General features: G+C 36.6%; 3 protein-coding genes across 3 annotated transcripts in view; 1 reads left to right on the top strand and 2 right to left on the bottom strand.

Moving 5' to 3' along the window:
* The window catches only part of brcc3 (BRCA1/BRCA2-containing complex, subunit 3), a 78,674-nt gene extending 74,539 nt beyond the window's left edge, over window positions 1-4,135 (bottom strand). Inside the window, exons 1-2 of the mRNA XM_067423928.1 lie at window positions 3,889-4,135; window positions 3,657-3,776 (exon numbers count right to left, since the gene is read on the bottom strand). Coding sequence (XP_067280029.1) covers window positions 3,657-3,776; window positions 3,889-3,993 — 225 coding nt within the window. The 5' untranslated portion in view covers window positions 3,994-4,135. The remainder of the gene's footprint in view (window positions 1-3,656; window positions 3,777-3,888) is intronic.
* Window positions 4,136-5,231: 1,096 nt separating this feature from the next.
* Window positions 5,232-5,805, top strand: cmc4 (C-x(9)-C motif containing 4 homolog (S. cerevisiae)). Its single transcript, XM_067423730.1, has 2 exons — window positions 5,232-5,407; window positions 5,510-5,805. The coding sequence occupies exons 1-2, from the start codon at window positions 5,350-5,352 to the stop codon at window positions 5,638-5,640; spliced, it is 189 nt and encodes a 62-aa protein (XP_067279831.1). The 5' UTR covers window positions 5,232-5,349; the 3' UTR covers window positions 5,641-5,805.
* Window positions 5,806-6,193: 388 nt separating this feature from the next.
* Window positions 6,194-19,042, bottom strand: fundc2 (fun14 domain containing 2). Its single transcript, XM_067423728.1, has 5 exons — window positions 18,953-19,042; window positions 16,054-16,201; window positions 11,211-11,286; window positions 10,964-11,092; window positions 6,194-6,713 (listed from the first exon to the last, which is right to left on the bottom strand). Exons 1-5 carry the CDS (start codon window positions 18,963-18,965, stop codon window positions 6,636-6,638), a joined length of 444 nt encoding a protein of 147 aa, XP_067279829.1. The 5' UTR covers window positions 18,966-19,042; the 3' UTR covers window positions 6,194-6,635.
* Between the last annotated feature and the right edge of the window lie 380 nt (window positions 19,043-19,422).

Raw genomic sequence — 19,422 nt, 5'->3', positions numbered from 1 at the left:
CGGGCGAATCACTTTCCTCACAGAGCGACTCACTTTCCTCACGCGGCAGGCGAATCACTTTCCTCACTGAGCGAATCACTTTCCTCACAGAGCGACTCACTTTCCTCACGCGGCGGGCGAATCACTTTCCTCACTGAGCGAATCACTTTCCTCACAGAGCGAATCACTTTCCTCACAGAGCGACTCACTTTCCTCACAGAGCGACTCACTTTCCTCACGCGGCGGGCGAATCACTTTCCTCACTGAGCGAATCACTTTCCTCACAGAGCGAATCACTTTCCTCACGCGGCGGGCCAATCACTTTCCTCACTGAGCGAATCACTTTCCTCACAGAGCGACTCACTTTCCTCACTGCAGCGCGCTGCTGCACACGTCATTATTTAGCTCCGCTCACATGACACGCCCCCACCCGCTCGGCTTTTTTCGGAAAGACTCGGAACAGCGCATCTTTCTTATATAATTATAAAAAAAATAAAGACTTTTCGGAGATATGCAGGATGCAATGCTACTCTATAGGTACTCAAGATTGACATGACACTGACTGAAACTGAGTGTTTCACCCCCCCTTTAAGAAGCATGGCGTTAGTTTTCATTGTTATGCTGACGATACTCAGCTCTATATTTCCTCATGCCCTGACGAAACCTACCAATTCACAAGATTAACGGAATGCATAGCTGATGTAAAAAATTGGATGAATAGTAATTTCCTGCAACTTAATTCAGATAAAACTTAATTTTTAATTATTGGACAGAAAAGCTCCACAAGTAGTAACCGAGAATACTGTCTAACACTTGATGACTGCTCTGTCAAGCCCTCGTCGTCAGTGAGGAACCTGGGTGTGCTCTTTGATACCAATCTTTCATTTGAAAGCCATGTTTCTAGCATCTGTAAAACTGCATTCTACCATCTTAAAAAACATATCTAAATTACGGCACATGCTTTTAATGCAAAATTCTGAACAGTTAGTACAAGCGTTCATGAGCTCAAGGCTAGATTATTGTAATGCTCTACTGGGTGGTTGCCCTGCTCGCTTAATAAATAAACTCCAGCTAGTCCAAAATACAGCAACTCGAGTTCTTACTAGGACCAGGAAGTATGATCATATTAGTCCAGTTCTGTCAACACTGCACTGGCTCCCTATTAAACATTGCATACATTTTAAAATCTTGCTTATTATTTACAAAGCACTAAATGGTTTAGCTCCCCAGTACTTAAGCGAGCTCTTAACACAATTATACTCCATCACATCTATTGCGGTCTCAAAACTCTGGACAGTTGATAATCCTTTTCCTATTTAGCACCTAAACTCTGAAATAGTCTTCCTAGCATTGTTCGGGAAGCAGACACACTCTGTCAGTTTAAATCTAGACTAAAAACACATCTCTTTACTATGGCAATCAATTGACTGATTGTTAGGCTGCATTAACTAGGTCAGCCGGAACCTGGAACACTTCCCATAACACCTGATGTACTTGTTACATCATAAAAAAGAGTGGCATCTACGCTAATGTTAGTCTCTCTGTTTATCCCGAGGTTTATCCCTGATCTGGGCCCTGTCCGGATCGGATGGTGGACCTGCCTGGACATGACCAACGCATCCTGGAGTGTCTGCTGAGCCGTGTCAATTGGTGTCTCCTCCGAATTTGCCTTTGTATTCATACTCTTGTGTAATCGACGCCTCATCCTAAATAAACCTATCTCTTCCGGGATACCCTGAAATTTTGAATATTCCGATCTAATATGATTTCTGACCTGTAAGGTTGCCAGAATAATAATCTTACACGGTGTGTTAATAGGCCAGAGGAGAACTAGCACCCCGACTGAGTCGGGTTTCTCCCAAGGTTTATTTTTCTCCATCATGCCCTGATGGAGTTTTGGTTCCTTGCCACTGTCGCCTTTGGCTTGGCTTGCTCAGTTGGGGACACTAAAAATGATTAAAGTTATTCAACTAATTATACAAATAAAATTTATGAATTAGGTTTTATTTAATTCTATAAACTATAATACTGATATTCCAACATTGTCGCTATATGATAAATTAAAATAAGCTGATAACATCACTGTTTTCTCCAAAACGACTGTACAGCCAAATCTAATTTTGGTGCAATATTATCCTGTTTGACACTGTAAAGCTGCTTTGACACAATCGTGATTGTAAAAGTGCTATATAAATAAAGTTGATTGATTGATTGATTGATTGATTGATTGATTGATTGATTGATTGATTGATTGATTGATTGATTGATTGATTGATGGATGATGGGGGAAAATATTATGGAAGTCAATAGGGTTCCATCAACTTATTGGTTACTAACATTCTTAAAAATATCTTCTTTTGTCTTCAGCAGAAGAAAGAAATTCATAATATTCATACATTACCAGCATATCAATTTGAATTAAATGTATAATAAAACAAGCTTGCCTAAACAGCAGCACCTCATGTTTAAATCTCAAACCTCATGATTTGTGTTATTCAGTTTGATCTGAGAATGATCCAAAAATATCTTTGGATATTGAATGTCACAAAATTGCTTGACTGTTGACCAAGAAAAAGTGCAGAATATTTCTTATTCATTTTACAGGGATGCAAACATATGTATGGTCAAAAAAGAGAGGTAACACAACACCACCACCCTATTCATCTTCGGAACACAGTTTAAGATATTTTATATTTAGTCTGACAGCGTATCTACTAGGCTCACTATACTGTCCATGTCCAGAAAGGGAATAAAAACATAATTGAAGTAGTCCATATGTGACATCAGTTAGTTAGTGAGAATCTCTTGAAGCATAGAAAATACATTTTGGTCCAAAATTAACAAAAACTACAACTTTATTCAGCATTGTCTTGAAATTATAATCATTGACCCCCAATTATAATCACTGATGCCATGGTATTGAATGAAATTATTAAATTGTTAACCAGGCTGAAAAATACCATGGCACTTGCCAAAAAACACCATGCTACTGCAATTCATAGTCTGACATCACACCCTTATAGGAATGCCCATCTGGAGTGCAAAACAAGGCTTTCTTTCATTGACCACCAGTAATTTTTTCCAGGTGGTCAATGAATTAGCACTTGAATTAGTGGTCAATGAGTAAGTATTAACGCATTCAAAGTCAGTCACATTCTGGGCTCATCTGCTCGCCTGTATAGCCTAGTATGCATCATTAAAAAGGTGTAAACTGAATTTGATCTTTTGGCACTTTAAGGACGGGCTGCACTGATAAGCATCTTAGTATGATGTCGGTTCACACTCGGCCTATGCTGCATGATCTTTCCAACATGTTTAATCTGTTTAAAATTAAGTGGTGCAATGCAATACACCTCAATTTAAAATAAAACCCAGAATAACAAATCCTTGATTAGCATTAAACTTTGCTCAATTATTATTGCAACCAAACCCAATTGTTTTTCATGTTAAATGTTTTAGAACATCCTGCTGTTTTTAGTGATTGAACTACTGCAGTAGATGCTGTGTATGGATCATTGGTGCCCAAAACTTGCATCTTGTTCACATATTTTTGTTTTTAAGATAAGAAGATAAGATTTAAGAAAATCTGTTGTGTTAGTGCAATGTTTATGTATTGCAGAATGGAACAAAAAAATGGGGTGGGGGTGTTGTGTTGTGTTGGGGGGTATAAAGGATATCTCAGCTTCAGTGGACGCTGCTGACAGCTGCTCTGGTGAAATCTCCACTCTGTCTTTCCTCTTGTCTGATCGACGCAAAATGATGACAGAATGAATGTGCACAATGCGATTTGTGTCCACCTAATGAAGATAAGTCATGTACAGAGTTACAATAAAGTTTCATAAACACACCTGCAGCAGTTCAAGCACATTTAAATACAAAATAACACGTCATAAAAAAACATATTCAAACCTCGCCAATGCAGAGCCCCATTACTTCCTCCTTCTCCGTACTCAGAGCATGATTCATACACACTAGAAAAGCGTCTGACTCTAAATGTACCGCGTTTACTGCCATGCTATGTAGTACAATCTAATAGTTGCTGTTTTGGTCTGATGTATTTGCTTGTTTATCACTGTCCAATATTTCCACATTCGTAAAGCGCATGCGCTGCATTCAATTCCTTCCGACAGGAAACGCAGGAAACTGGATGGGAAATCACCAGGAAATCACATGGTGGTTTATTTACGGTAAGCGGGAAGGGACATGTTAGATTCATTTGTTATATTTGTTGTGTATGGCAAGCTGGATTTTTCACATCAGCAATTCAGTTTTTACTAACAACGATAATTTTTGAAATCAGTAATAAAATGTCTTTTGTAAAAATAAAATTTAAAAAAGGGTAATTTTTAATATCAGGAATCATAGCCTCTTGCATAATTCTTGATATCAACAACTGAATTTAGACTAGTAAAAGTGTAATTCTTTGTATCTGTAATTGCCACTAGTTTAATACCACACTAATGTGCCATTATAAAAATATAATTTATTAAATTGTAGTTATTTGACACAAGTAAGAAAATAGTAATTACTTGTAATTGTTCTTAATATATTAATTATTTACTGATTTCTTTACATATTCAGTTCCTGTAAGAATGAAATTAAGCTTTATTTTGAAAAACGTTGACTTAAGCCGTAAAGCCATTAGGACATCTATTAAAACTTAAATCCCATATTTAAATATGCATGTATACCCTCATTATATCTTATATTTTTTACATTTACCCTTTATTTGTATATTTTTATTGTTTTATAATTATTTATTAATTAATATGTTCGTTATTTTTATAGATGCTATGCAGTATCTGCAGCACTAGAGGGCATCGTGGAGAAACTTAGTGTACTAAACATAAAGGGAGCAGACCACATATGAGAAAATAAAATAGAGGAAAATGATGCAGCACCAAGATAATATTTTTGATATTCTTGTTATACCACTTCACATTAAAATTCCAAAAAATGCCTTACGTTATTCTCATGAAGTATGAACATGAAGGAAATTTGATGGATATGAACTTACTTGTAGCGGGAAAATATTTGTGGGGAAATATTTCCCCAAACCGGAAGTGCCACCCTTAATCTAAAACCATAGACTGTATATAAAAATATTATATATATATATATATATATATATATATATATATATATATATATATATATATATATATATATATATATATATATATATATATATATATATATATATATATATAAACAAAAATCCTCCTGTTTTCTAACCGGAAGTAGTTGCAAAGTCAGCGGCACGGCACATCGGTGACGTCATTGTTTATGCCTTTACAATATAATGTTTGACGGATTTAACTGGAATTATTCCTCGAAATTGTAGCTTGGTTGTTCATATTCTAAAATAACATGTCCCAGAAAGATCCTTGTCAAAAACAGGCTTGTGCCATACAGAAATGTTTACAAGGTAGCTTTACTGTTGCAATGCTAAGTTGACCTAGCTATGAATATTACCAGCCTGTTGATTTAAAGCAGATTAACCATTTTGTGCCTTTTGTATTTTTAACAGCCAACAAATACAATGAAAAGCGTTGTGAGGATGTAATTCGAGCCATGAGGAAGTGTTGCGAAGTCCATGAAAAATCAGTCTGCTGCTCCGGATTTGTAAAGGAACACACATCAAAAGACAGAAAGACATGAATCCATTAGACTAAACAGTATATGTACTGCAGAAGATCAATGGAGACTTTCAAGGACATGTGAAATACATATACATCAAAGAAGCCTATGTAATTGAGTGTATTTTAACAATATACTGAGTCACTTATCTCTAATACTCTTACAATAAAACGTTGATTAAATCAAGCTGCCGCTGGCTGTCACAATTTAATTAAATAGTGTAATGAGGATATTGTTTATTCGTTTGATAATCTAGTGTCCATCAGAGTACTTTTTTGTTGTTATAGTTCATTTCATATTTTATTTAAGTGACACTTAACACAATTTGGTTAAGATCAGATTTTGAAAATACAGCAGAGTTCTATAATCAGACACATTAAACTCAAATCACAAAATCAAAAAGAAATTGTAATATCACAATGTGTAATGTAGCAAAATAGAGGAGATGCATTTCATAAAAATTACTAACAAAACGGGGGGGGGGGGGGGGGCATTTTTGCTTAAAATCTGATTTACAATTTACTTTTAACATTCGCCATTATTATTACAATAGAACTTTAATTGACCCAGGGTGTATTTTTAAATAATTTATTACAAAAATAGCTCAATTAAGTAACTTACATGCTCAGCCATATTTTTGCAAGTTTTGATATGGGTTTTTAACTGGGGCAATTTCAAATGTTACAACTATTTACATGTTTAAACAAACTGACGACTTCATTTGTCAGAAATTGTTTGTACCAAAATAATACAGCAAAATGTTCAAATAAACAAATGTAACGGGGGAGTTAAATACAAACTTAAAAACAGTGCACATTTGAAAGCTGAAATCATACATTCTTGCAAGCTTAAATGTTTTCTTTTGAACCCCTCTTAACATGCCAAAATCTATTAATTAGAGGTCAAACTTATAAAGGTCTGCAGAGATAAATACAAGATGCAATATCAGACAAAAGCTGTAATCTGCTGTATACATAGTTAGATGACGTTCTTCAGAGACAACAATGAGAGAGCTCCTATGAAGCTAGGCCAATCAGAAATCCTCCAGCAAAGCCCCCTGTGAGAACAATGTTTTTCTTGACAAATACCTGCACCTATATGGAAAGAGAAAATGAAACTTAATTCAACACAAGTACACAGTCTCTGCTGTAAATCAATGACTAAGCATTAAGAGGCATTACACTTTTCGTTCCATTGACTTCCAGTAATTTTATGCATGCGAATGCGGGACATGGGAAACAAAAGCTCAAGTTTTGTGAACTCTGACCTGGGAATCGTTATCACATGAAGATGTTTGACTAAAAGGAAATCGATACATCATGGCATGACTTCTTAGCTGAATAAAAAGAAAACAGCTTTAAAAAAAACTTTAAACTGACGGAATTTTTTTTTTCTCTTTTTATCTCTTTTTAGTCTTTCACTTAACATATAACATTTATTTGATTACAAATCTAAATGTGGAATACATTAAATAAATGTTTTTCTCCAAAAATGTGTGCCAAAATTATTGGCACCCCTACAAATTCTAATGAGTAGAAATCTAACTGAAGTATATACCCAATCTTATGGTATGTTTTTAAGTTCACCTCAGTGATCAGCAACAGTCATGACTTCCAGTTTCACTTGGACTTTATCAAATAATTAGCTTTTTGTTTTTATCAGAGTTAGTACTTGCTGCAGATAAAGTCTGTATGGTGCACTGGGGGCCTGTATACAGTAGCCAACACAAATGTCAAATGATCAATTTCACTATATAACGTTACATAAAGCACCAAAACTTCAAAGGAATTATATTTGAAACTAGACTTCTGAGTAATACTGAAGATATTATTATAAATTACAGCAACACCTCTCCCTTTACCTTTCAGACGTGGCTCGTGTTTATAACAATCTTGGGGGGGCCGGACTCATTTAAAGTAATGTAGTGGTCAGGTTTTAACCAGGTTTCTGTCAAACACAGCACATCTAGTTTATTATCTGTAATCATATCATTAACAAATAGCACTTTTGGAGAAAGGGATCGATTATTCAGCAACCTGAGCTTTATCATTTGTTCATCTGTATTATATCTGTTGTTTAATTGTTGGACATCAATTACATTTTTACTGTTGAATGGTTTTGATGTTTTTTTGTATTTACTAATTTGGGGAACAAACACAGTCTCTATGTGCTAATATCTAGGTGAAAGAGTCTTTTTAAGTTGGAATATATACGATTCTGATACTGGTGACATAAGACAGCTAGCAGACGGTCGGTTTAGCCAGTCTGTCTGCTTCCTGACCAGTCTGTCTGCTTCTACTGTTCCGCATGTTATCAAGGGGAATCTCACTCACAGAACGTAAATGTGCACAGCCGCGCTCGGCTCTGGCAATCATAACGGAGCGGTGCAGAGCAAAGTCACACTTTATTGAACAGACACATTCAGTTTTAAAAGTTCCCATGGCATGAGATTTTCATTTTATGAGGTTTTTCAACAGTAATACGAGTTCCCCTAGTCTGAATATTGTCCCCAAGAGGCTAGAAATTTTGATCGGTGTAAACCGAGTTCTGGCTGCCTTTCACTGCTTTTGAGAAAATGAGAGCCCAAATGAGCTGATCTTGAATTCTGCATGGAATTCTTGAAAGGTTACCGCCCCTTCCTCTACTTTGCCTGCTCAGAGAATTAGTAGAGAATGGATTCAGTTCATCAGTCGTGATGTCAGCACAGGCTCTACCATATGGATTCAACAGCACTGCCACAAACAGTAACAGTGTTCATTAATGCCTGATCTGGGATCAGTTCTGAGTGTTCTGATGTGTAGCTAATCATTCAGGTTCACACAGACTTTCTTTCTAAATCGTTTAATAGTGTCAGTCCCGTCGCTGGCCATCTTGATGCATCAGTGAATCAAGCCAGTGACTAAAACGATCAACTTCACGTCGTTTCTATTAGTAGTATGAAACAAATCTGTTATTTAAATGATTTAACTACAGAGAGCGATCAAAGAACACTTTTTATAATGTTCAAATATGTCAATCACGTTTATCTGCATTACATTTACATTTACATTTAATCATTTAGCAGACGTTTTTATCCAAAGCGACTTACAAAAAAAGGGTAGAGCAATAGAAATCTGCAGTGCACACTTGTTCCAAACTGCATTAAGCTGCTCAAAAGCAGCTCTTACTGTATTCATGTCGATGTTGGGATGTGCAATATATCTGCGATAATATCGTAATTGTCGATTTAACGGTGTGCGATCTGACATTATCGAGTATATCCCTCACACACACACCCAGAGTGTGTGTGTGCGCACGTACACTACGTGATGTAGTCTTGAAGATTAGACTAGTGCGGGTGCACGCTTTCACTGCATGTAATTTGAATAAATATCACAGGAAGAATCCAGATATCAGCATGATAACAAATGTGATCTTGATTTTATGCAAGTTTACTAAACAAGAAATTAATAAGGGACTTACATTTTAGATACCATATTGCCAACAAGAATAACAAAATGTCACAGCACTGTAATCACATCTCTCTGAGCAACACGCTCTCCACGTGGGAGAGCAACAAGACTACGCCCCCTTTTTTGCGTGTTCTTGTGGGCGGAGGGTTAGTCAACAAATGGTTCTAGTGATGTCATTACATCCCTGCACTTCCTGCTGTAGTCTAAACCAGCCGTTCACTGTAGGCTTTGAAAGGGAACTTCCAGTAAATAAAATATCTCGCTTGGCATTGAACTTTGACCTTTATAATTTTACAGGTATTGTTTATGCTCTAACAGCAGCATTACACACTAACTAAAGTTTGAAAGATGGAATTGCGAAGAACGGGACCTTTAAAGAAGAATTTACAGGTCTGTGAGGGCCAGAAATCTAGCTTTTTTGCAGGTGACCAAATGCTTATTTTCCACCATAATTTGCAAATAAATAAATAAAAGAAAACAGATAATGATGATGACAATGTGATTTTCTAGGCTTTTTTTCTCATTCTGTCTCTCATAGTTGAAGTGTACTTATGATGAAATTGACAGGCCTCTCTCCTCTTTTTAAGTGGGAGAACATGCACAATTGGTGGCAGACTAAATACCTTTTTGCCCACTGTAAATTACCCAGTTTAACACATTCATCTTCCCAGCGCTGAAGTACCCCTTTAACTTAAACACATGGAAGCAGGTTTATTATTAGGCTGCTGTCACTTTAAGAGCTCCACAGAACCAATATATTGTTACTTTGACTCTATTTGCTTTTCCACTGCAGTTTAGTAACACTTCAAAGTAGGGGGGATTATAGACTGATCATTATAGTTGTGCCACCACCACTGGCCACGACACAGCCCTTTATTTTTTCACGTTGTGTGCCGCAGTCATTTAAAGCAAGTTGTTTGCAACAATGGCTGTTACTGACTATTTAAATCTAGCAGGTTTGGTGTCTCATGTTTCAAATCGAATGGCACTGGTAGTGGCGATTCTCTCTGACCAATCAGTGATCTTCAGTGTTTACACGTCACATTTTAGTGTAAGTATGGCTCTCTTGGCACCTCAACCGAACAAGGTACTGTACTAGGTCTCATACCCCAAATGAGAAAGTTGCAATAAAAAAACCACTTGGTGAAATCAAGTTTTTTAAGTTTTTCGAGGTTTGTAATTACAATAATAGCATAAACGTGACTAGACAAATATTGCCTCAAATGAAGACTCCTAGTCGACTAAAAAAATCTTTAGTCGGGAAGTGCTAATTGTATCTATACATTTTGGATACATTATGTTGAAGTCCTCATGAAATCAAAATTGACCCTATTTACTTTGTTAGCACATTTTACAGGTCTTAGGGTGAACAATTAATCCGTGCAAGAAAAAAGTAGTTTGCCGTGGTAATCTTCAATCAAAATCTAAAAAGTTACTTCCGGTCTGGAAATGGCATTCCTTCTCAGATTAAGGCAGTTTGACGGCTTGGGTCTTAAAATGCGTAACCACTCCACTCCAACCGTTAGTTTGCTATGAGCGATCGATGGAGAGGAGGAGCGCTGAGGTAAAACCCTCGGTTCAATATTCCTTTTCACTTTGAAATATGTCTCAGCACTGAAGAAAACTCACTTGCTACTTCCGGTTTCTACACTGGGACTTTAAATATAAACAGTATCCAAAGAAATTTTGTATGGTCAAATTCTTGTGACTGCAACATTACACTGATCAGCGGAATCTTGTCAAATCTTAGGGGGGATTTCCTGTATCCTGTATCTTAAGGCCAATTATGATTTAGGGTGCAATATGACCGTTTGTTTTTTTTGGAGCACACAAGGAAACAGAATATTACAATTACATAAATGTATACAAAAATTATAAAAGTATTTTCTTACCTCGTTCAATTTTGTTGTCACTTCTTTAGGGGGTTTGTCTGAATTCAGCTTCAGTTGCTTCTTGGCCTTATTCACATCTTGCTCAACTCTTTTCCAGTCAACCTTAATGTAGCCTGTGTGATGAGCAATCTGAAAGTACATTTGAAGATTGCTTGTGCAGTTATACAGTGCTTAAATAGTCATAATTTATAGTGTCAAAACGACAATTATTATAAGCACATTCATTTTTACATTTTTTATGATTTACCTGTAGCAAAAAGAAGCCACCACCTACAGCTGATGCTGCAAGCTTCCCAACTTTCTGAAACAAGTACCCTGCACACCTGGAAAAAAAACACAAGAAAAAATGGCTTGTTTATAACCCCTTGCTTGTCACCTCCTGATTTGGCAAATGGAGCATTTAGACATACTCATAGTAAAAAAAGACAGCTGCTCATATGTTATTCTGAATATTCACATAACCAATATATATTTAGAAAGAACAGAACAATATATATTTAGAACAGCTCAATTAATGCTACAATGTGCTCACTCGACGATCGTTTCACACTTTTGAATGTATGAGACATAATCCTCATTATTCTTTTGTTATGAATCGTTTGTTTTTTAACAGCCATTACTCAAACCATTATAACATGTATGCCTGCCTAAATGGCCCATTAACAACGCAGTATTTCATTTAGTAAGCCACAATTATCTAAAGTCTTTGTAATTGAAATAAAAACTAAACTAAAAGCACATTACGTGAATTATTGTAACAAAATAGACAAAGCTCCTGATCCATCAGGTGCATCAGAGCTACATTTAACATCAAGCTATACAACACAATTTAAAATATTAAAATTACACCATTTTTGCACCAAAATTTACACCAAATTTGCACCAAAAATTACACCATCTTTGTAATTGAAATAAAAACTAAACTAAAAGCACATTACGTGAATTATTGTAACAAAATAGACAAAGCTCCTGATCCATCAGGTGCATCAGAGCTACATTTAACATCAAGCTATACAACACAATTTAAAATATTAAAATTACACCATCATTCTTTATGTCACTTTAGACCACCATCGATTGTTTTTATTAGTTTCCTGTCACGATATAATGGGGATTTCATTCAAACGGTGATGTTAAAACATGTTATATTTATCATTTTATATGGAGCTAATTGCTACACATGTTAGCAGTCATAATGTAAACATCCATTATTGATATAAAATAGCATGAATCACATGGAGAAAAAAGAGAGAGAGAAAAAAAAAAAAAAAATCGATAGTTATCGTGTGTTTATTAGCTACTTAGTTCACGCGTATAAATGTAGAATAGGGTCGTTCTTCACAGAGCCAGAATGAGGAAGTGTCCACACAGGAGGAGAGCATCATGCGGAGGGCAGTGTTGAGCTGTAACATTATTGATAGCTCAATGAGCAAATAAAGGCCCGATGACTCATATGCTGCATATCATTAAGAGGAGACCCACAGAGAGCTCTGAGCATGTTTTAACTCTTTTATATCAAATAATTCAGTGAGAAATTAATGGAAGTGTTATTCTGTATGACGAAATATTTTGAAAGTGTGATATATCAGTATTTTTCCAAATATGAGCACTTTACATTTAAGAGCTAAACTGAAGGCTGTTCTTTGCGATCTGTGTGAACACAAATGAGCTGCTGCAGACAAGAGAAAATTAAAAGTTAAAGGAAAATTAAAGGTAAAAATTAAAGAGAAAATTCTAGAATGATTTAAAACAATATGTTAAATTGTTCTCAAATATCTAAATAGAGGGTATGTGGCTTATTTAAGGTCAAAATTTGTCCAGGCACAGTTTTACAGGTCCATTTACAACCCTAGAAATTGTCACTGGGTGTAATGCTCTGTTTTTGCCATATTTGGAAGAGTCATGAATATTAATGTTGAGCTCTGCTCTGATTGGCTGTTTTACTCCACTGCTGCTCAATGATAGCTAACACATACCATCCGTCATGACAATCATTTTACAATGATACCTTCTTAACTTTGAATCACGAGCGAGTAAATATGTTGTTTACAGTAATGTTACAGTTTGACAGTAGGGTACTGATTTAAAAGTCGATTTATTTAGCCAAACAAAGTAATGTAGAAGCCACTCAAAATAGGCAGTGTCAGGTTTACTACTCACCCGCTGCAAAATAATCATACTTCAGTTCTCAAAAATTTATATTTATTTAACAAATTGACTAGAGGCCTTGTCAAATGACTATCACAACTTAGATGGTGGAGAAGGTGACGTTAGCTACAAAGATCAAGTGAGCGATCTGTAAGCAACTAAACAGTAGTAGTAAACGTAGTTAGCTTCTGAGTTGTGTGTTAAAGGACAGCTCCGGTGAGAAATGAACCTAGGGGTAATTAACAGATGGTTACAGAGTAGATCGTTCTCTGGGATGCGTTTTCATGGAAATCGAATGTAAAGAGTTTTATCTTTAAAAACAGATTAGCTTATAACACTAGTCTATGGGGCACAGAGTAGTGAAATGAAATTGCTAGTTAATACCGCTAACAAGGCTAAAAATAGTCTCACACTAACACAGGTGCATAATGAGGGTCCCTACATGCAAACCGAAGCATTGAGAAGTTTGTAAGAGTACAAACAGTTTAATAAGAAGATACTTTATAAACACAGTGCCTTACGCGTTCACGGACAGGCACCATCTTGGAAAACAGTCTCGACTCATCGAGCCATGAACGCTTTAACTAGCGATTTAATTTTACCACCCTATGTCTACACTGTGCCCCATAGACTAGCGTTTTAAGCTAATCTGTTTTTAGAGATAAAACTCTTTACTTTCGATTTTCATGAAAACGCATCCCAGAGAACGATCTACTCGGTAACCATCTGTTAATTACCCCTAGGTTCATTTCTCACCGGAGTTGTCCTTTAATGGTGAAATAGGCTCATTTAGATTTAAATCCGTCAAAAGGGATCGATATATACATATCTACAGTTGTATTTTATGACAACGCTGGCAGGAAATAATATTAACCTTTGTCATTTGACAAACTGTTGTGTGAGCTACTTGGAGTTTCCAATTGTTATTTTAGTAGCATCTTGCATTTAGACAACACAGACATTTAGACAACATTATTATAATGTTATCTTACTAAGAAACTTTCAATTTAATCCAAAATGGGTTCGACAGTCAAGAAGTGGATAAAAATCACTACTTACTGCTTGCAGGAATACGGTTGAAATCAGCCCTTTCATCAGTATCAGACGCTGAGTGAATCCTGCTATATTGCCCCAGGTTAGAAACACTCTCCATGGGGAAATGGCCGAGCAATCGAACAACTTTGAATTAAATTGCTGCGGTAGCCGATTGTAAATAAACATCAACCATGACTCTTGGCATTGTTTATCTGTGGGAAGGCTAAGAAAAGTCCCGCACCGCCTGGAACATGACATTTGGGATGATCTGCCGTTTTCGCTATCATCGCATGACACTGTTTATCTGACTGAATTCCAGATGGCTGCGCACTGCGCAGTTCGGCCTGAAAATGAACATTGGCTGACATGCAAATGTTGGGGGCGTACATATTAAGGATCTCAACGATTGCGTCACAGTTGGCGTTATGTTGAAAATAGCCTGTTTTTCCGTGGTGTTTTTCACAAACAAGATTTACATATGAAGGAGGAGCTAATGATGTTTGAGACTGACTGTATGTGATGTCCATGTACTGAACTCTTGTTATTTAACTATGGCAAGGTTAATTCAATTGTTCCTTCTAAGGCACCTTTAACGTGCGTGTGATAATCTATTCAAAATATAGTTCATAACAGATCTTTTATAATGCACTCCTGACATAAATTAAGAAATTAATATCACTGCAACCCAGTTTTATCATAAAAAGTGTTCAAAAAGCTGGAGTCTTTAAAGCAGTACTAGGTAACTTTTCAACCTTCATAATATATTTTTTAAGACTCTTGTGATGATAAATCGACTTACAATAGGTTGAATGACACGTTTGCCATAGCCTGATGGGGTCTGTATCGTTTTTAATCGTACTTTTAAACTTCGGGTTTCGGGTAGTAACCCGAGAACAAAAAGAACTACAAAATTCGACTGCTTTACGGCATATACGTCACTTCCACCAACACCCACACTTCCTTACATTCGGACGTGCGAGCCCAACTTTGTTAGTCGGATAATATAGTCATGTCCGAAGCAGCAGAGACAAATAAGAAAGAAAAGGTTTTGTTGGAGGAAAGCAATAAGAGGAAACGAGAAAGTGATGTGATTAAAGGCAGGACGAGGATCAACATTGGACCAGCGTTTGCTCGTCGGCGTGAGCTGAGTGAGGGAGGTGTGCCCGACCGATGCTGTCATGCTTGTTACGGTGATTACCTACCACTCAAACATTGAACTGAAGTATCATATAGATTCTGTAAAACAGTAACCAATAGACTACTATAATGACACTGGCTTGTAAACATGAGCATCGTGATAATTTGGCGTTTGAAAAAAATAAAACCCATGAAATTATATTCATATGACATGCTGAAGCATATGCCACTGACTGTAACGTTACCTGGGATGAAGACATTTCACATGCGCCGCCAGAAGAACACCTGCATGTGAACTCCTCAGTGTTCAGTTTAACTGTTAGTGCTGCACCAACCCGCGGCGCCACTTTTATGAAGTTATTTGGCCCGCACCGCACCACTGTATATATTTTTACAACCCGCCCCGCACCCGCGACCATTAAATAGACATACGGGGTCCGCGGGTTATGAGACGAGCCACGCATCACTAGTTCAGGGCTATCAGGGTTGTCATGTCAACAAATGCACGCACGATGGCATCCCCTGTTGTAGGATGACAGATCTTACGACAGTAGTTGAGGACATTATTTTTTCCAAACTGTAGGGGGACCCCGAGAGCAAAAGTAGCCAAGTGCTGCTTTAATCTTTCTGATGATACGGAGTTTGTCCAGATAAAGTAATAGTGTGATGTTTTAACGAGCAGTGAATGTTGAACAATACTAATCTGAGGCGGTATACAATCTTTGAAAGGCATGGTGTTAATACGCATCACTGTTCAAATAATGACTTACCAGCCACTAACTCCTCCAATGACCAACTGCGTTGCAACGGAGTACTTCTCAGCAGCCGGTCCAGATTGATTTTTGCCAAACATTTTGTTCCACCACCTTTGTTTCTTGACATGCTCTGCCAGTTCCATGACATCAAACGTTTCATTGTCTGCCAGAAAACAGTAGTTAATTTAGCATTAAATCTGCTTATAAAACACATGCTTTAATAACCCAGAAAGAGCTATTTCATCATAGTGAACCCCACACATTGAGACGACTGTTTAACAAACATATATATTTAAAATATTTTAATGTTTTTTTTTCTTAATATATTAGATGTCTTTAAAGCTGCTGTCTGTACCTTCTTTTGTGTTCAAGATTTACAAAAATTATACAATGAGAATGTACAACATGAATCCATTTTACAAACCGTGTTTGTCTTACCCTGAATCATTATGGTACACTTATAATAAGTGTTTATATTGGGACTATTTCAGGCCAGACTGGTAGGTACCGCTGTGGAGGAGCACAGTCCCTGCGTGATCTATAATTAAACTGTTGCCCCTTCCTTAAAGGACTAGTTCACCCAAAAATGAAATTGATGTCATTAATGACTCACCTTAAAGTTGTTCGACACCCGTAAGACCTTCGTTCATCTTTGGAACACAGTTTAAGATATTTTATATTTTAGTCCTAGAGCATATGCAGTCTATGCCCACTGTAATGGACTGCATTTATATAGCGCTTTTAACAGACCCTATGGCCATCCAAGTGAATGTGAGGCTTTACATCTTGCCTCACATTCACCCATTCATATACCGACGGCGATGTCAGCCATGTAAGGCTGACATCCAGCTCGTCGGGAGCAGCTGGGGTTAGGTGTCTTGCTCATGGACACTTCGACACTTGGTCAGGTGGAACCGGGGATCGAACCACCAACCTTCCGGTTTGTAGACAATCTACATGAACCACTGAGCCACTGCCGCCCTGTACTGTCCATGTCCAAAAAGCGAATAAAAACATCATCAAAGTAGTGACATCAGTTGGTTGATTAAGGTCTCTTGAAGCATCGAAAATACATTTTGGTCTAAAAATAACAAAAACTACAATTTTATTCAGCATCAGTCTTCTCTTCCACATTTGTTTTCAAAACTCAAATAAAGATTCAAACAGCCCTGAATCAGTGAATCGATCAATGATTCGGATCGCCAATGTCACGTGATTTCAGAAGTTTGGCAGTTTGACACGTGATCCAAATCATGAATCAATAAGCTGATTCATGACCGTTTGAATCTTTATTTGAGGTTTGAAAACAAACACGGAAGAGAAGACTGATGCTGAATAAAATCATATTTTTTGTTATTTTTGGACCAAAATGTATTTTCGATGCATCAAGAGATTCTAATCATCCAACTGACGTCACATATGGACTACTTTGATAATGTTTTTATTAGCTTTCTGGACATGGACAGTACAGTGTGCATTGACTGCATATGCTCTGGGACTAAAATATAAAATATCTTAAACTGTGTTCTGAAGTTGAACGGAGGGTGTGGAACGACATTAGTCATTAATTACATAAATATCATTTTTGGGTGAACTAACCCTTTAATCCACCCTTAAACTTACCTATACCACCACACCTGTCCCCAACTTTACCCCTATCCCACCTCAATATCAGCATATGTTTTGCAATACAGCAACACATTGTGCTTTTTTATGCAAGTACAAAGTAGTGTAAGACACCTAATATAATGTTCTTTTTTTTCTAAGAAATAACATTAAAACATTATACAAAACTACTTTTATTAGGCTTTCCTTTCAAGAATGCTATTTATTTTTACTTTTCATTATGATCAGTTGGCCAGTTTACTTTATGCCCCAATAAAAATATCTACATTTTAAAAGTCACTGCATGCATGTTATTGTTCCTAATACCTTGTGGCATACATGAAAGTACAGAAGCAACTTTCAAATAAATAGAGGTGACTTTCATTTTCTGTTCTGGGCAGATAATGGCTGATATAGTTTGAGGAGAAAGGAAGTTAGAAAAACCTGAAAACCTAAACCATTTTAAACAAACTGCTTTTGTTCTCCATCCAGGATAATGGACTTTGGATACAGCAGCTACCAGAGGGAAATGTGGGAAGTCAGTGTCTTTATGTGACAGTGGCCTTGGCCAAAGAAGTGACCTTGCTGGACTTCAGACATAAGCCAGACACAAATAGCACACTACTGCAGCAGCCAATATACAGAAGACCACAGTATCACTTTCAGACAGATTTGCAGTAAAGAGAGGTGTTTAAATCAAATCTGCAATGCAATGGATTTCAACTACAGAACCAACGAGTTTAACTTGTCGTGACAGCCCACTCACACTAATACCAATACAAAGTCTAAGCTTTTCCTCTTTGACAGCATTCATCTTAAGAAACGTATACACGTTGGTTGATTTTGGATTGTTTAATTCAAACTGTCAAGCAAATATTTCAAGCAGTTTTTTGGGAGGTATATATTTAGCTGTTTTCTCTTATATAACCAAATGTAGAGGGGTGTGTGGGTAATATGACTCATACCACAAACATTAATTGGTTTTGCATGTGACTTTCAGTGCTTGGTAGTGTTAATAAGCCAACGAACGTCTTACTATGCTTTAAATGTGATATAATTGTGATATAACTCTCATCATTGTTTAAACTGTTTTATTCGCAGTTTAAATTTGTTTTAAGTTATAACTATATACTGAAGGGCGTGTGTTCACATGAGTTACGTGTGTATTCGTAATTTAGCAACTCTGAAGGTCGTTTCGTGAGGTAGGTTTACTATAATATCAAATAGAGAATTAAAGCAATACAGCCTTGCTTGAATCTGCAAAGTGATTTAAAAAAAAATATCAATACAAAAAAGGAATAGTGCTCACCCTTTTCAGACATCCTGCGTTTCTTCTTCTTCTTCTTCTTCTTCTTCTTCTTCTTCTTGTTTATTGGCGGATCGTTCTTTAGGAACAGTGCCGCCCCCTACAGATTAGAGGAGTGAAAACGTGAGGCTGCTGCTTAAAGGGATAGTTCACCCAAAATAAAAACGCGCTATCACAGTTTTTCTTGATTTCTTGATATATATATACTTATATATTATACTTGATTAACTATAACTGATTCAGTTGGGCCAATTTCCCAAAACCATTAATTCAGTCCTTTAAATTACATTTCTTGAAATGTTTAAAGTCCCCCCAGTGGTGAAAAAAAAGGTTAGTGTTGTTTATATTGTTTATGTTGTGTTTTTAACATGGTTAACAGTTTAGAATAAGGTTAATTAGTTAACATGAACTAATAATGAGCTGCATTTTTTAAAGCATTTATTAATCTCTGTGTATGTTAATTTCAACATTTA

The sequence above is a fragment of the Pseudorasbora parva genome, chromosome 18 (assembly GCF_024679245.1).
Source record: "Pseudorasbora parva isolate DD20220531a chromosome 18, ASM2467924v1, whole genome shotgun sequence".
Lineage (NCBI taxonomy): Eukaryota > Metazoa > Chordata > Actinopteri > Cypriniformes > Gobionidae > Pseudorasbora > Pseudorasbora parva.
This window is presented reverse-complemented; position numbering and strand designations above follow the sequence as displayed.